Genomic DNA, 18,510 nt, shown 5'->3' with positions numbered 1-18,510 from the left:
TGGAGTGATTTCCAATCACTGTTTTCAAGGTGAAAACGACGTTTTATACCTTTATGTTTGCATCAGTCGAAAGAGAAGCTCGAAATCTATCTACTGGCCAAATTTGAGATCGATCGGACGAATAGTTTACGATTTATGGCCAAAAATAAAAAAATTGAAAAATTTTCATCGATTGAGTCAGAATTTTCTTTCGCGAAAAATCGATTATCGGATTTTGGGTTTTTGAGGACATTTTCTAATGTAAAATGAGCCGAGAAAAAGAATGGCGCAAACCGCATCTCGATATCTCAAATAGTTTCCGAGATATTTAACTTGAAAAATTAGGAAAAATGAAAATTAACTTTTTGAAACTTTGATCGGCCATATTTCAGTTGTTTGTTGTCGGATCTGAATTTAAATCCCACATTTGGAATCTGCATACACTGATGTATAATATCTCAAGTTTACCTAAAAAATTAAGCGAGATATCGATATCAAAAATTTGGCATAGTGTTAGTGATGAATTTTTGCGAAAAACTGCAACTTTCGACTCTTGGAAAATCTAATAATTATTTTTTATGTAAAAAATTGCGAGAAAAACGATGACGCAAACGATTGCTCAATATTTCTAATAGTTTCCGAGATATGTGTTTGAGTCTTACATATTGGGATTTTGTTTAGTACCTCTTTACGCTCCTCGTAAGTTGAACAAAACTTATTACTCCCTTACATTTTAATTAATTCCAACTCAACAAAGAAAGGTTTTAGTCGATTTTTGACTTTTTTCGAAGAAATTTTGGTTTTGAGTCGGTCTTGCTTAATTTGCTTAATTGAAGGAATTGGCAAGATATGAAACCAAGAATTGCAAAATATAGTTTCAACTAGTAGGTAGAATTCTTATCACTTGGACCCTACGAATTGGAAGGAAATCTGCATTCCAGTTCCGCATCGTTGTAAAATTGAAATCCTTTTTTGTCAGGTCTTTCAATTAACTGATTGAGCGAGCGTTTTGTAAATATGTAAGCAAAAAAGCGAGCCATTACTTAAAATTACACAGTCGGCTTCCCCGTGAACACCTTTTGAGGAGATTGAACGTTCAATCTTGCATACTTTAATATTCCTGGACACGATAAAGGATAAAGCTTTCGTCCAAGTAGCTGTGAATCATAAAAGCGCAAATCTCGGGAAAATGTAAAACGTATTGATCACACAGGAACTGTTGTACTACATAAAATATCAAGAAAATATTTATTTAAGTCTACATTTTAATAAATAATACAAAATCGTGGCGTTGCAGCTGTGAACGAAAAGAAACTTACATTTCAATCGTTGCCTTGATATTTACATTTTACGCATATGATACGATAATGAATAGAGTTTTTTCGTGTAAACATTTCGAGTTTTCTGCAAAATATTTGCGTTAACGTTCTTTAACATAAACAGGATTCCTCGTGTACTTGTTTAAACTATACTGGTTTCGGTGGGTTGATTGGAGAGATGCATGATGTACTTGAGGGATATGGAGTCTCTTCTACACTTCTGGCGATGATTGTTCTTTTGGGGGCGTGGAGGACAACAAATGTGTCGAAAAACGCGGGCATAGCATAGAAGTAACGCAGCTATGACGATACTTCCAATTACGGTAATTAGAACTATCTCCATGTATTCCTGAACGTGCATATCTCTTGCATTTTTACCAAGTTTCCGATGAAACTTCCCAATGAATAGACCTGGAATCAGAACAAACACGCTTGATTATATCCATCATTTGACAACGTGGTGTTAACTATAAATTCAGGACATATAGAGGTGAAGATTACTCATCTGCGCTAACATAATGATATGCATGTTTCATCTTCCGATCTGTACAGGCCAAGCGTGAAGAGCATTCAGATAATAACACCGTGAAATGACGCGTGAAGAATTTTGTCAAGAAAACGTTTAATAACGGAATTACTCAAATTATTTGTATGCTTCCAATAGCGCATGTCGGGATGTCATCATCAATCATTGTTGCAACGGAAAGTGAAAAATGAAAAGTTTACTTTTCTGATAGGAAAATAACATTCGCGGAGATAATGTCGTGATAGTGACAAATGTATCGAATTCATACCGAAAATTGTACTCCCGCGGCTTTTAGTAATTAATTTACTCCCTGCTTTTGCTTTGTGTCTATAACTTTGCAAAGTTATTTTTCACACTTGCGGTATAACTGGGGCTTATAACTTTGAATTAATTATTGGGAGAATCAATATTTACTGTTACAGTGGAGATAAATGCGTTCCAGACAAAATACGTAATTACATGTGCGAGATTCAGGTCATTGCAAGTTATTCGAGTGCATTTTTACATCCCAAAATAATGTTAAGTAAACAGAGGATTGCTGACGGGAATTCTCCAATACTGTCGTAATTATAGCTAAAGAGTTGAATTGTGTGCAACACTTAGTTGCCCGTTTTCGTATTGTTTAGGTTTTCCTGTTCCTGACGTAAAAGATAATTTGACCATTTCTCGTTCTCAGTTCTCATAATTCTTGTCCACAATAGCCCTGTCAATTGGATTCCAGTTAATGGGCTAAATATACCATTTATCAATTGCACGGTTTTGAAGGAAGAGACTTTGTCTATAGTCCAATTTTAGTTATAATTAACTAACCCAAGTTCGTCTTGGAACGTAATCTAATTTTGTAGGTTCAGTTAATAGACGCTGCCGTCTTCATAACGAACTTTTTTGTAGATTTTTTACTACAAAATTGTGCACCAGATTTCTTTCATTTTAGTTACACAACAAGGCTCTTATCAAACGCCCATTTAGAACACAAAATAGCAAAATCTTGAGATGTGGGTGCGAATACGGTTTCAAATTACCATTTCATTCTCAAGATACCAACTTTTTTGTACGAAAGCTGCGAGAAGTTAAATTACACTTTTGTGTACTTTTGCTTCTAGTTAATTTCATTTAAGTTTTAATATTTTATTTATGGACCTGCAGGCACATCTTTGGCGATGTACGTGCGAAAATGAAATTCTGGTGGTGATCACTTTTCTATTTTCTAAAGTTTGCAGTGAAATTTTCCAAGGTGTATCGAGTTTAAATTAGCTGTCTTGAAGACAAACGCAGATAAGAGCCGCTTATTGAGCAATAAAGACTCCAAATAAGGGTCCAATTATTTTTGTTGTAAATTGGTGGATGCGCCGGGTTGCACTTTTTCTAATTTGTTAGTTATTTGTGAAGAATATTTTTCATCCGCTATTCTATAAATATGATGCTTAGAAATCAATACATTGTTAGTTATTTTTGCCCAGGTTATATTTGCCTCCATTAAAAAAAAAAAATAAAACAGCCAAGCTTAAAACTAAATGACCTGTCCACTAAGTTTACCGACTTTGTTTGATGTCAGATATTCAAGTTGACGTATTAAAAATTGCATTTCAGTTTATATCATTCTCAACGTAGCAGAAGATCATATCTGTTGAATAACTCATAAAGTTAACTAAAATTTGCACATTGTACCTCGCAGTATCTCTTTGATGTCGCTTACAGATGACGAAATCTGGCCAAGTTTTTTTCAAATACAAACAATTAATCAACTGCTTTACATCTTTTCTGTTTTAATACGCCCGTTTTGAAAACAAGTACTAAAGCGTGTCGATTTATTTTTGACTTAGAAGCCCTAAGAAAATTTTTAATTCATTTTATAATCGGGTCAAACCGTAACTCTCCCTGAAGATAGAATTATATTTTCCCCTCTTTCTGCCCATGAAATTTGACATATTTCACAATTAACATCGCCATAAAGGGGGCGAATTCCTAGCTCCCGACTTTGTGGTTTTAATTCATCTGTGGATTCCTCAACAAAATAGGTCAGCTTTGCATACAAATATTCCATGAATATGTTCGATGAACAGCCGAAAGAAACGGGAATGGAAGGTCTGTGGCCAGAAGTGTAAAAGCTTTTACGACCCTTGTTCTGTTTCGGTAGTCGCTTTAGACATCTCGGTTAGTGGTTTCCAGCAATAAATAATAATTTTCTTCTAGGTAAAAAGCTTTCAGTCCTTGTCACTTCTGTAAGTCATGAAACCCGTAATCAGGCCCTTGGCAATGTTTTTATTAATTTGGAGCAACCCTAAAGTAACAATAATTGTAGCCTTTTCAGGGAAAAAGGGGAGGAGTCTTTGAAATTAAGCGTAGATCCCGTTTTCTTCTTGATTGCAATTAATAAAGGCAGCTCCTGACTCCTAACTAATCCGGTAATACGAAACTTGGTTTACATTTTACGACCCGAGACTCTATTATGTTAAGTTTTGAGAAAAGGATTTTTCAGGAGCGGCATTATGGCTTCAATTTTTTACGACACATGTCATCAAGCTTTAGAACATCAGTTGGCCTCATGAACCATGTAATGATTAGATTAGGTGTACCAGCAACTTTTCACTCTCCACTGATTTCAGTTGATGCTCACAATCTGTATGATATGATTTCTGTAATGTTTTAAAGGAAAGCGTCTATTTTAGAGACCATTACTATAATTTATTCCGTCAAAGCGAGATTTTATACGTTTAATATAGACTCTGTTATGTTATCAGATTATAATTAGACTTTTAATTACGAGTCACTCTGTGGACAGAATTGGAGGGATCAAAGGCGATTAATCCCAAAATTAACATTTCCTAATTTTGAGTCCTATCTAAACATTGTTAGAACTTTTAAGTTCACCTAGGATAGTTCCACACGAGTGCTTCACTTCCATCAAAAGAAATAAAAACAGTAACCCGGCGAAATATATTTAGCTTCGACATGTTATTGATTGGTCTGGAAGACAAATTATTATAGGCCACAGGTGAAAAAATGAACTCAAATATCAACCAGTTGTATTCGGACATTTTGTGTAATTAAATTTTCGTTTAAATAGAGCTTTTACATAATTGTGAAGGCTTTCCGAATTTTCATTAAATGGAACTAAATTCGGTGTATGTAAACACAATAATGACGAGATTTATTCAAAACACACAAAATTTGGATTTATTGATTTATTATTTTAACGCAGTAATAATGATTCCGCTTTTAAATAAAGCAGCCCTGAGGTTTTTATTGCTTAATTAAAATAAAACAATCTGATCGATAACGTGTGGTTCCAGTTTTTCTGTAGTAAATGCGACTAATTAGGACTGAATTTGACGCTGAGTTCGTTATCCCACAAGAAATACTAAAGACGAAATTTTTCAGTTTCAACTTTTTTCAGATTTCTTACCTTATAATTCAGAAATTTCCGCTTTTAGTGCATTTATATTTGTGGAGTTTTTGAAACTGCTGTTTTAATTTGTTGTCCCATTAAGTTTGCTTGGTCCTTACAGCGAGCCAACTTCTCAAAGCTCAGTTTATTGCATCTCAACTTCCGTAACTAAAGCACGTAGTTGCAATGCTTCTTAAACTACAAAATTGCTGTAGAGATGGGTAAGATTACCATTTTATAAATGTTTATTACTGTCGATCCATGCTTGACCGACTGCAAAATGCAATTACAATTGAACAAAAGACCGAAATTAAATCAAATTTATTCCGAGAGATGAGGGTGAGTAAAAACTGTTCAAGTTTGCCAATCTAGAAAGGCGTTAATCGAGCATTCTCCATTGGGAGTACCCAATGCAATGAAAGAAGAGCTTTCTCGACTTTCTGCGCTGTAAATTAGTTTACTCGTCCTTTGCGAATTATTCCTTCAAATATTTCCACGTCCGAGCGCACATGAAAGCCTCGACTTTTTCTAATCGAATACCAGTGTTTATGTTCGAATATCTATTTATGAACGATGGGAAAAGTGATGTGTTGAATGGTGTACAAAATTAGATTGGTTTTGTCACCGGGAATTTTGTTAACATTTAGCAAATATTTCACAATTTCAGCATAATACCGTTGATTGAAATTTAATGAAAATGGACAAACAGACATTTGAATGGATAAATCAGCAGCTGTCCTGGAAAACAGCTAAAATAATAAAGTTTGGCAGAGAATCGCGTTCATTTGAGATGAACTTTATACTCGGATTTTACTCGCTTTTAAATTAAATTTACTCTTGCTTCTTCGGCATTCGACGAGATCACCGGGACAAGCGATAAAATTGTAGAAAAATTGCGATATCGCGTTTTATTTTTAGCGTTGACCTAACTTATCACTTAATCGACAATTACATAAAAGCAAGTTATATTTCCAAATAGTGGGCACGATTATTACTTTAGTGTCGAATAAAATTTAATAACCTATAAAACACATAACGATCAATAACATGTAATAAAATAGCAATATGGAATGTGCCTTGGGATGAGTTAAGACGGTTTCTTTTATCGAGTAGAAATAAAATCATAAAAGGACAATCGACATTTTTGTCAAGGAGACCACATAACTTATCAGATTATTGAACAAAATATTTTGTTTCGGACGCTAACTGGTGCGGTGATTTATTTGATTTTACTCATAACATAAAATAGAAAGAGAGCAAAATCCACAGATTTTAAACTTAGTAACTAAATTGTCGTGTAACTTTTCAAACCCTCATTTCGATATTATGGTCACTCAAAATAACGCTTAAAATCGGAGCTGAGGTAAACGGGAATCGATAGAAATCTTAACAATACATTTGCGACATACATAAAAAGGGAGCTTTTTCGGAACTTTCGCATGTATGTTACAAAGGAAGATTCTATTCTGATAAAGCGTTTGTGGGGAACTCGGGGGAAAAAACGTTGTCTTTGAGGATGCACACCTAAATAATCTTTTATTTCTGGGAAGCAGCGTCAGGTTTATATCCATATAAAAATGTAGAAAAATGTCGCGATAAAAGATTGATGTGATTAATTTAGAAGCATTTTAAAATTGGGTTTACAACAATGGTTAATAAATATGATTAAATTTTGTTATCTTATAAAATTTCTTTGTATTCGAGAAACTTGTGGTGTGCAATAGACTTTACTAAATGATCCAATCTAAAAAACAAATTGATTTCAGAAACCATTCCGTGAGTTCACACAGATTAAATTCCTTGGGAGTTCTCGAGAAGACGAAATGCCACTACTGAAGCAATTAAGTAATTTAATTACAACACGCACTAGTTTGATTAGTTTTTATTGCACGTTTTCATGAAAATACAAATTTCTAATTTAATTCGCTAATTGTGAAACGTGTTTTGGCGAATAGACAGGAAATTTGAAATTCCTAAATTTTATTAATTCGAATTCTTAGCTAAAAAAATCGCGAGCAAAACAATGGCGAAAACTGTATTTTTTCATCTGACGTAGTTTCCGAGATATTGAGCACCGATACTTTCGAATTTTCAAAGTTTTGAACCTTTGGCGACTACCCAAAAATTCAAATGGCCATAACTCAATTAATTGTTAACGTACGTTAAAAACTTGCCCAGTTTTAGATTTCGCGTAAAGTTCTGCGTTATATTAGTACAAATAACTTGAGTTTGCTTCACAAACAAACACACGTTGATCAAAATCTGTTTTCAAAGGTTCTTTTTGGGGTGATTTTTAATTTATTTTTTCGAGACAAAATTGATGTTTAATATGTTTGAGTTATACATCAATAGAAAGAGGAGCTCGAGATGTATCAACTGGTCAAATTTAAGATTAGTGGCTCAAATAGTTTACCAGTGGCGGCCAATAAACAAAAAATTCAAAAATCTTTATCGAATTTTAGATATTTAAGGGCGAGTTCTAAAGGAGAAAAGCGCGAGATAAATGATGGCGAAAACCGTTTCTTTTTATTAGTTGTAGTTTCGAACATATCGAGCTTTAAAAATTTTAAAAATAAAAATTAACTTTCCGAAACTTTGAACGGTCATATCTTATCGTAGGTGCATTTTGCGTAAAATGAGTAAAAACAACGTTAGATTGCTTCAAGATTAAGTGAGATATCAATTTTTTTCGGGAAATCTAAAAACGAATTCTTAGCTAAAAAATCGCGAGAAAAACAATGTGAAAACCGGATGTTTCCGACTATACTTACAAACTTTCAAAATTAAAAATTCGCTCAGTTTTGGATTCCGTAAAGTAAAGTTTTGCGTTAAATGAGCACAAATAACTTGAGTTTGCTCTACAAATTAACAACACATCGATCAAAATCTGTTTTCAAGGGGTCTTTTTGGAGTGATTTTTAATGAATTTTTTCGAGACAAAAACGACGTTTAATACCATTGAGTTATACATTAATCGAACGAGCAGCATTATAATTTCTCGAGTTTTTCTCTTAGAACCGGCGCTAAGAGGTTCTAAAAAAAGTATAAGGAGATACGTACTTTTAATAATTTAAATATTGAGTGTTTTGAAAGTATGGTTAAATTTATATTTTCTGGATATAAATAGTCTGGCATTTCGTCTATTTTTAATTAAATTTACAAACAAGAATGATGTGCTTCAATAAATTTAGAGAAATTCGTTCCTAGTCATAACAGTAGACTTTTCAAATAAACGTGCTCACTTTTTAGTTATATTATCGTTCATAGAAAGTGAAAATGTTTTATTCCAATACAATTTTCACGATTGAGTGGAAATTTGACCGACAGCTGCTAAAACTTGTAGGAAGGAGAATAAATTTATTACGTATGCTGAAACAGTTTGTCAACATAATTGTAAATAAGTTTTGGACAAACATTGATGAAAGTTTAAAAGACCCCAAGAAAGAATTTCCAACTTCGACTCAAATTGACATTACGTTATCCCGGCAAAATTTAAGCTCATACAACGTATTGGAAAAGCTGCTTTAGAAAAACAACTCGCTCCGAAAGTTTCTCTCTCAAGTTTCAATTTGAGTTACTGCACTAAGTAGCGAATTGATAATGATGTTGATGTAAATGAAAAAGCGAACAACGATACGCTCTTTTTGTTTGTTACGTTAAAGTTACTAGTTTAACTATAAATCAGTTAATAAACAATGTTGTTACGTCTTGGTAGGCAACCTGAAATTCCACATTTTGGTTCAAAATCGAACCGTTGTTGGTTAATTGCATTTTCGAACTAATTGAAATTTCTTATAAAGTATTAGGCCCTAGATATCAACCGCTCACACTTCCTCATCAATTCAATTAAAATGAAGATTGAGTTTAATTATGAAGGATTAAATTCCTTAAAACACTAAATTAAAAGTACAACTTGGAAGAATGGAAACTCGATAATTAATTTTCTTGTTCCGCGCCGAAAAAACAAATTCAAACAAACGATTAATTTCTTTATAAATTATTCCGCATCACTATTTATACTTACTCTATCAGTTGTGTCAATATCAGGAAAAATCACACTCCTCTATAAATAAAGAGATACAATCAGTGCGTGTATAAAAACACGCGTGAGCACTTGTTGAAAGTGTACCATACCATCGGCGTCGACTATGCAACTGATGTGGGGTTGAAACGACGCTTGGCATCCGACGCTTCGGCATCTTTCGTATTCCCGATTCGTCCTAATCCAAATATCTTCATCGTAATTTTTTCAACGCATAAACGCCACCCATAGCAATCATCTTAAGGACCTTTTAACTTACATTTGAACAATCAGTAGTAGATTGGATAATTCAGTCTCCAGCAATGTGGAGAATTTAATGGAACTTGAAATTATCTCACCCTCAGGTATTTACTGCTTTTAGTCGTAATATCTAAATGCCAGAAACAATAGTTGCGAAATTCATAATCCTTAAATAAATTCTAGTTGAGATGAGGAGCTGAAATCACAGGATTCGTTGGATGCGCCGGGCTGGAAAATACAATCAGTTCGATTTTTATTGCCTCGAGGCCCAAACTGAAGCCGTGTCTGATGTAACTTTGTGATGTCAAAAAGTTATGAGAAGATGATTTTATATTTCAATTATGGTTTGATAGAAAATCAACGGCAGTATTTTGACGTTGTTTTAGTGATTGGTCCAGTCTCTAAATAAGGTTTCTTGAAAGCCAACAAAATACTCCGGTAATTCCGGTAATTGAAAATGTTTGAATGTCAGGAGAAGCTCAGGATCGAGATTCTTAAACGTCAGATGCATTTTCAGCGTTTGTACTTTTCAAAAGAAAGGAAAAAAACAAGATTTTGGTTGATGAGTTATCGATATCCTAGACCAGTTTTCCTAATGTCAGAAATATCCGAGGTATATTTATTGTAGCAATGATTTAGATTAGATTATTCGGTTATAGGAAATGGAGTTGCTTCCTAGAACATCATTTCAGTCATTACATTTACTTTATTTTCAATTTCCACATGAAGAAATATTATCAATTTTCGGGAAGAGATGATATTGACATTGCTTGGATAAGTTCAATTCTAATCCAAAAATCTTACATCACGGCTACGTCAATTCTATTTGTTATTACGTTAATCCCAAGATAATCTTAGTAAAGTAGATTATCGATTATCATTACAAAATTGTGTGTTAACTATTAGCAAAGCTACTTAAAATGGATTCGTCCTGTTTGTAACAACGGCTATTGTTTCCCGATGAAAGTATCATTAATCTTAACAGATTTGTCACTGGAGATTTGTTCAATCAATTGCGGATAAATTCTAAATAAAGGCATAGGTGGAGCATTTTTACGATGATTTGTAATCCTCGTAATTTTAATTCTAAGATTAATGTAGTTTGAGGCGATTACTATTCTTGATTTATCTACCTACGTACCTGTGTTAAATTAAATTAGAAATTTTGTCCAATAAATAACATTTGCAAATTGTAATTATTTTTTTCTACGACTGCTTTAAAAAATGTTTGTTTTGCGGATCAATTCGTAATTAGTACATTGTTTTTTCATTTGGCACTCGTTGCTGTATACCGTAACCAACGATCTAGTGCGGTTATGTCTGATATAATCAGACGGTTTGAAAATTTAAAAAAAAACTGGAATAAACGAATGCCGATGTGTAAATTAATCAAAACAGAAAAATGCCAAGTTTCAAGAAAGTCCTCTTTAATTGTATTTATGTGATTAATAATAATCACAATTGTCAAACTTCAAATACCTGCTTTATCAGCAGCATGATAAACGCTATAGGCTAGCCGTATTTTGAGGAATTTTATTGTTTCGACTTGTGAGACTAACCAAATGGCTAAAAATATTTATTGCGGTTTATTACTAGTACGGAATGAGCTAATACACACAAAGAAATAACATAATTTCTTTTACATGAATAAACGAAGATTTGCAGTAGTAGAAAAAGTAAAGTGTGAAACTTGCATGAAATGTCTATTTCCCACTCGTATCAATTTGTTTATATGCACCATTTCATTGTTCTTTGTACAATATGCTATTTACCGAGAATAGCGTCAATTTCTCAAGTGGAACGCCTGAATTTCGTACACAAACAAAAAATTTTATTCACAAAAACTTTGTTCTCAGAAGAGCTTTTTAAGACTGAGCTTGAATTACGTTGGGTTTACCTGCAAGTGCTTGGACCAGATTGATGCTCGTTCTAAGACGTTTTATAATTAAAAAAGGTAAATTTTATGAACTTAACGAGCTGTTGGTATAATCAGAAAACAAATAAAAAAATTGTAAGACTGCGGAGTTGTGTCATTTTAGAATAACTTCAGTTTTATGAAGATGATTTCGCAACGTAGCGTCTTTTACGAAGCAGTTTTGGTCTTATTTGATTTTGAGGAATAAAAATATAAAATGTATTGTTATTAGATGCGCATACCTATTATATTACGTACATTCTTTCTAAGAAACTTGCTTTTAGAGACTCATAAAGCATAAAGGAGCCGTAAGGGTGTTATGGAAAATGAAAATAAAAACGCTGCGTATAATGAGGTGTTTGACTTTGCAAGAACACTGACTGGTTCTTACATCATTGTAATTCCAATTCTTGAAAAATATGAAGGAAAAATAATGCAGGAAAAGGAAAAAAACGGACAGTATGCTGAGAAGGTATTCTATTACCTATTTATTAGAAACATTTCATGTTCTAGCTATATTATAAATTTACAATGCATAAACAAGATACATTTCCTCGTAGGAAACTCTTATCAATAAGTAAAAGGTGGAGACGAAGAGTCACTGTTTGTTTAACTGGATTGAAAAATAACCGCCGGAAGTGTACATATATGTACATACTTAGATCTTATCAATATTTATTGGCTGAATTTACAAACGTGTTGGTAGTTTGGCGGAAAATTTTTTTATTCAGGATTTCTCTGTCTACATCTCTAGACACTTTCTGCATAAATTTGAACAGTAGCAAAACGATAAATTCTCCCTGAAAATTTACTCAGCTGTATTTACAGTGTGCAGTAATTCCTTCCAAACCCACATTTATGGAATATGGTTTGTCCAACGGTGACAAATGATTTTCAAACAAAATGACTTAGTTTGGGTTATGCAAACTACTCGAGCTTGGAACGTAATAAAATATGTGATACGATTCATTTTGGAGTAACCTAATTGGAATGTAATTTCTGACGCTGGGAAAAGATAGATTCAATAATAAGTTTTTATTATTTTTGCTTTCTTATCTAATCTATGTGTTTTTGATAACATTCCACTTTCTGTGTTACGATCCAGTATCTAGATTCTGTCCTCATTCAATAGTCAAAATGAAACTTATTGTGAGGTCAGCGGTTTCAGAATGTGAATTAAATGCGTTACCAAAAACCTACATCAGGGAGATTTTTGAGTTAATGTGCAAGAATTTGCTCATTTTTGAAAAATGGTATTTTGGACTGATGTACAGAGGGCCAGACAACGAACAGATTTGGATCGATGGGTCAAAAAAGGTAAAATCTTCCTTCTTTCCAAAAACAAAAAACCAAAATACAAAATTTCAGTGACACGTGTTTAGTACTAAATCTGTTATTATCAAAACTGAGAGGTTTACGCAACCCGAGATTAGAATCACAATTTTTTATTTTGGTTTTCACTAACTTTCTAATTGCACGCATTATTAAACACAATTTTCAGAACTTGAAAGATTTTAGAAACGTCCTGGAAAGGTTACACTTCAAAGTAAAATATTTCCCAGAAGAAGTGTCAGAAGAGTTGATTGAAAAATCCACAATAGAGTTATTTTTTTCGCAAGTTAAAACCGAGATCTATAGAGATGAAATATACTGTCCGGCAGATACCTGTGCTTTGTTGGCATCATATGCTCTCCAAGCAAAGTATGGAGACTACAACAAAGAAGACAATAAGAACTGGTCTCCTCAAATCAAGAAATTGATCCCTGAGAGGTACGATTTAGTATCTCTATTTGTTACAGTCTGATTCATAATTTTTAGAGTGTTAACTCAGCACAAATTGAATGACGACGAATGGGAAAAAAGCATCATCACAATGTGGGAAAAACACAAAGGTTTAGAAGATGAAGATGCCATGATGGAATATCTAAAATTAAGCCAAAATCTAGAAATGTACGGAGTGACGTTTTTCAAAATTAGAAACCGAAAAGGAACTGATTTGCTTCTAGGAGTTACAGCTCTAGGTATTGATATCTACAAAACTGATGACAAGTAAGACACGCAACTATTTAAAACCGTTTACTTTCACTACCTCTTTAGACTAAACCCACAAATTTCATTTCCCTGGGCCGAAATCAAGAATCTGAAATTCAAAGACCGAAAGTTTGTAATCAAGCCAACTGATAAAAACTCCCAAGATTTCATATTCTTTACTCCAGACCCAAAGATCAGTAAGCTCATTCTAAATTTGGGAATCGGCAATCACGCTCTTTATGTCCGAAGAAGGAAACCAGAGAGTACCGAGATCGTTAGGATGAAGGAAAGAGCCCAAGAAATGCGTAAAAACAGAGAAGCTCAAAAGTACGTAACTTATTTGTGCTACCGAAACGTGTTTAACAATTGATTTCAGACAAAAACTGGACAAAGAGCGGTCAGCCCGAAAACAAGTCGAGCGACGTGAAGACGAGTATAAGAGACTTATAGAAGCAATGAAACAAGAAATGGAGGAGCACAAAGCGAACCTAATGGAAGCTCAAAACACAATCCAAAAACTACAACAGCAACTTGAAGAGCTCCAACGCGCCAAAGAAGAACTAGAAAAGCAACAACAAGAACTTAAAGAAATGATGGAACGCTTGGAACACAGCAAGAACATGGAAATGGCAGAAAAACAAAAACTTGAAGATGAAATATTAGCGAAACAACTCGAAGTCCAACGCATTCAAGACGAAGTTAACGCGAAAGATGAAGAAGCACGGCGATTGCAGGAACAAGTCGATGAAGCTCGACGCAAAGAAGAAGAGTTGAAACAACAAGAAGAAGAGCGGAGGCAGCGCGAACTAGAAGAAGCTGCCAGGAAAGACGAAGAGCAAGAACTGGAAGAGCTTCCTGAAGGCGCTGATACCACCTTGCCAGGTGTTGCGGATGTTAATGACCAACTTCGGGAACAACTCAAGGTTTGTATTAATAAGTGTGAAGTAAAGTAGTGACGTTTTTTTAGTTGTTGCAACAAAAACTGGATGAATCGAGAAACCAGACGTTAGACACGGATTTGGATAAGATTCATCGGGTTAATCTGGCTGAAGGGAGAAATAAGTATAAAACTTTGGCGGAAATTCGCAGGGGAAATACAGTGCGAAGGGTAGAAATGTTTGAAAATATGTAATAAAGTTTTGATTGAGTTAGTTGCATCATTACTTCTTATTCATTTTTAATTAAAATTGTTATAAAATTGTGACTTTTTTATTTCCCATTGTCTAGTTGTTGTGCTTTGTAAAAGTTGTCGTAAACAACTGTTTAATTTGGATGTGATGAAATGCAGTAATAACAGGTCGATAGAATACACCGGAATTTAACAAATAAATAATACTCGCGATGCTAATAAATAGATTAGTATTTATTATCAAAACCAACTGCTGGAAATAATGACGTCAGTTAATAATATTATTAGAAGACACCACCAGATATTAGTTTATTAATTGCAGAAAGGTATTTCGACATGATCTGTTGTTTTTCTTCTGATATTATTGACATAGTAAACACTAAACATTGCTATTAAACAGAGAAGAATAAATATTTATATTATTAAACTGAAAGAGGCAATGCCAATACTAGAAAAACAATGTAAAAATATCATATTAGTAAATCTAATCTAAAGTACAAAAAAATGTGAAAACATAAATAATTGTAAACACAAATTGAAAAGTTTAAATTTTAGTGCGTAATACTAGGGAAATATGAAGAAAAACCGGAGTACCAACTAAAAGCGAATTTTCAATAAAAAAAATTAAAAACTATATTAGGCAAGTGAAAATGATGACGATTTCTAATGATTTTCAATACTTGTAACATTGCACAACATGGGACAATCTGTAATTTTTTTATAAAGGATTTTCGCGAACTGTCATCGTCTCGTCAACATAACCTCAATAACCTAAACGGGATGTTTAAAAGTTTAAAGCCAGTGTTATCATAAGTATCAAATTATTATTCATAAACAGTGATAACACAAAACAATATCAAACCCTTTCTTGAATTCTTGGAAGCTGACTGTACTAAGTGAGTAGTTTGACTTCATTTCCGTTCTTGAAATAATTCTTTGTCCGTTGCCCGCACTAAAATTTAGTAAAATAATCTAAATAACCAGTTTTCTAGCTCATCATGTGTGAAAAAGACACAGACAAGACTGACCAACCATGGCTGGGTTCTCCTCTATCTGACATGTACAGAGGGCAAGACCCTTGGAGCTTCAGCACAGCCCCTATAACTCACTCTAAATATCATCATGTTTTGTATGAGCTGCCCGCAACTTTGAAGGAGCCCCCACAACCTCATTACAACTCAAATCCAAAACATTGGGACGATGATTACGTCCGCATGCCCTTTTCTTCCCACAGTCTATTTGTAGTAAAAAATGTAAGAAACAAACCGAGTTGAGTCCTGCAATCATTTTTTTACCCCTAGGGAAATGAAGAAATTATCAAACCAAGGTGGGAAGTCATCACTGAAGCCTTATCAAAACCCATTAATTCTGTAGAAGATCTAGAGAAAGCAATAGGATGTTATAACAACAAACTTCCTAAATTTGTAGCTCTGCATCGTTTTTTCAATGAGGTGCAATATCAACATCCAAATTATTTTACTATCATTAATAAATTGATTTCAGACGTTGGAAGAAGAAGAAGCACAGCAGTTCTTCACTTTCTTATTGCCCAAAATCATACAACTTGCCTTACGCTTGCCTGAACTACTTCCAGGAAGCATCCCACTGTTGAAGAAAAACCATTCAAAAGCTGTTAGTCTCAGTCAGCTACAAGTCGCTTCACTGTTAGCAAACGCGTTCTTGTGCACATTTATCTGGAGGAAAGATTCAGTGGGGGCGTACGCTGGAATTAATTTTATAAAGTATAGAACAGTTGTGAAATTTCTAGGGTAGTAATATTATAATTTCAGATTGTTTATCGCCGATACGAGGATAACAAGACAGAGTTGCGTCGCAGAGAAATTTAAATGCATTTTTCATTACTTCAGGAGGGTGACTACTAAAAGTACTGTGTTATTTTATAATGTGAAGGTTTTTAACAGAGTGTTGTAGATCCCGTGGGAGTTATCACGTTTGAAAGAAAATTCATCCCCAAAAGTAACATGCCGCGTTGGGATGTGATCGACAATAACTTAGGAAATACAAAAATTCATATAACTAGTGCAGGGACGATTGAGGAAGGCTTAGGGCTCTTACAAGTGGACTTTGCCAACAAGTACACCTCCGCGTTTTACGTTCTTATCTAATGATTAATTTCTAGATTTGTTGGAGGCGGGGTGTTGGGATACGGTTGCGTTCAAGAAGAAATTCGGTTTGCCATCTGCCCTGAGTTGATCATCAGTAGACTTTTTACTGAAGAGTTAGGCGACTGTGACTCGCTCACTGTCACAGGAGCAGAACGTTATAGTAGCTATTCGGGCTATGGGGACTCTTTTATTTGGGATGGTAATGTTAACGATGAGACACCTTATGACGTTTATGGAAGAAGAAGAACAACAATAGCTGTGGTGGATGCCACACGATTTAACAAGTCAAAGGATCAGTTCCATGGCTCCACTATCATAAGAGAGCTCAATAAAGTTCGTATTTGATTATGATAATGAATTAGACCACAACAGTATCGATTTTAGGCCTACGTGGGTTTCAGCTGTAAAGAAAAGCAAAATTTATCCCCTGTTGCGACTGGTAATTGGGGTTGTGGCGCTTTCAAAGGCGACCCTTATTTGAAATCTCTAATTCAGTTAATGTCGTGTAGCGCCGCAGGAAGAGATCTCGTTTACTATTCTTTCGGCAACACGGAATTGCGTGATGATTTTTACAACATGCACCTCTTTCTAGCGGACAACAAAGTCACAATAAGTAATTCACCCCAAACTTTAAAACTCGTGTCTATTTCGTTGCTTCTAGGCCAGTTATGGAAGTACCTGTGTCGCTTCTGTGCCGCAAATGTCGCCCAAGATAAACTCTACTCGTTTATCCAACAGTGTCATTTCGATATGAAGTCGCAACCGACGATTAAACAGTTTCTGTGTTTCAACACCCAGAAACGGAAAACTGAGAATAGTTTACCGTCCACGTCGAACCATGACGATGAAAGCAGAACCAAGAAGACCTCACCGAACACAAAAGTGGTGAAAAACGAACAAAAACTAACGCAGCATAACACCCCAAAGGTGTACCCAACTCTACCGATCACCGTCGAGCGAAAAACCGCCACGAAACCTGAAGAAGTCATCGACTTCATTAGTTTGTTCGACGACGCGCCCAAACCCACAGAAAATAAGGATGACGATACATCATTGCTAACTGAAATCGATAAGATTCAAAAACCCAAAAAAGAAGAAACAGAAATCGCGATGGAGGTCGACATTGAAGAGTCCTCGAAAACCCTCAGTTTCATAGAAGACAAGAAGAAGAAAATTACAGATTACTTTTCGAAGGTTACCAGTCATGTTAATAGTTACTTATAGCAGCCGGTGATCATGCACGCGTCGAAATTTGTTACTTTTTTGTTACTTTGTGATTTTTTGTCAACTCCGTGTTCTGTTACCGTCGTTTCACAGAGGAAACGATGAAAATAGAACATGATGGGGGCGGTGAAAATAAAACGGTTATACTAAAAGAATCGTGAAGGATATTTTAGCACAATTAAACTGTGATTCTGTTTTGAACAGACTATTTTAAATTGGTGTCCGAAAATTTTGAGTTACAATTAAACTTTTTTTTTAAATTGAAAATATGAAGCAGTTTTATGTATGTTCGTGGTTTCTAAATGTTAGGTTCGTTGTAAAAAACGGAAAATGTTAGCTGTAGTTTTGGTGATATTTTAATATTATAAATGTTTTGCAGCTTTGACTAACATGCAATATATCAAAAAGTAATTAATTTAACCTTGATTGTGATGTAATTATAATTACAACTTTACAAAAAGTCTTATATTTTATGGCTTTTGGTTGAAATTGTTGTTTTTTTTTATATTAGTCCTTTTACAATGGCTGTCTCCAACTACATTGAATAAAAAAATTCTGAAATCCTGAACCTTTTTCACAGGACGTAGGTAG

The 18,510-nt window shown here is 34.3% G+C and overlaps 2 protein-coding genes and 1 long non-coding RNA gene across 4 annotated transcripts; 2 read left to right on the top strand and 1 right to left on the bottom strand.

The window, feature by feature from the left end:
- Positions 1–1,213: 1,213 nt before the first annotated feature.
- On the bottom strand, positions 1,214–9,353 carry LOC148173009 (uncharacterized). Its single transcript, XR_015770255.1, has 2 exons — positions 9,237–9,353; positions 1,214–1,709 (listed from the first exon to the last, which is right to left on the bottom strand). It is a non-coding gene; the product is annotated as an uncharacterized LOC148173009 (long non-coding RNA).
- A 2,950-nt stretch (positions 9,354–12,303) lies between these two features.
- On the top strand, positions 12,304–14,639 carry LOC148173008 (moesin/ezrin/radixin homolog 1-like). Its single transcript, XM_088038687.1, has 6 exons — positions 12,304–12,726; positions 12,911–13,179; positions 13,228–13,458; positions 13,507–13,767; positions 13,817–14,363; positions 14,408–14,639. Exons 1-6 carry the CDS (start codon positions 12,547–12,549, stop codon positions 14,570–14,572), a joined length of 1,653 nt encoding a protein of 550 aa, XP_087894813.1. The 5' UTR covers positions 12,304–12,546; the 3' UTR covers positions 14,573–14,639.
- Positions 14,640–15,140: 501 nt separating this feature from the next.
- Positions 15,141–18,438, top strand: LOC148173007 (poly(ADP-ribose) glycohydrolase-like). 2 transcript variants are annotated; one of them, XM_088039454.1, is made up of 9 exons: positions 15,141–15,465; positions 15,562–15,822; positions 15,871–16,020; positions 16,073–16,311; positions 16,360–16,454; positions 16,502–16,664; positions 16,710–17,028; positions 17,080–17,308; positions 17,357–18,438. In XM_088039454.1, exons 2-9 carry the CDS (start codon positions 15,568–15,570, stop codon positions 17,917–17,919), a joined length of 2,013 nt encoding a protein of 670 aa, XP_087895580.1. In that variant the 5' UTR covers positions 15,141–15,465; positions 15,562–15,567; the 3' UTR covers positions 17,920–18,438. The 2 variants fall into 2 exon arrangements, with proteins under 2 accessions (XP_087895580.1, XP_087895579.1); XM_088039453.1 differs by having other exon boundaries at positions 15,554–15,822.
- The last annotated feature ends 72 nt before the right edge of the window (positions 18,439–18,510 follow it).

Source organism: Gnatocerus cornutus, chromosome 6, assembly GCF_029298725.1.
Source record: "Gnatocerus cornutus isolate USDA-ARS CGAHR chromosome 6, icGnaCorn1.1, whole genome shotgun sequence".
In the NCBI taxonomy this organism is placed as follows: domain Eukaryota; kingdom Metazoa; phylum Arthropoda; class Insecta; order Coleoptera; family Tenebrionidae; genus Gnatocerus; species Gnatocerus cornutus.
Note: the sequence above shows the minus strand (reverse complement) of the source record. Positions and strands in the feature narration are given on the sequence as shown.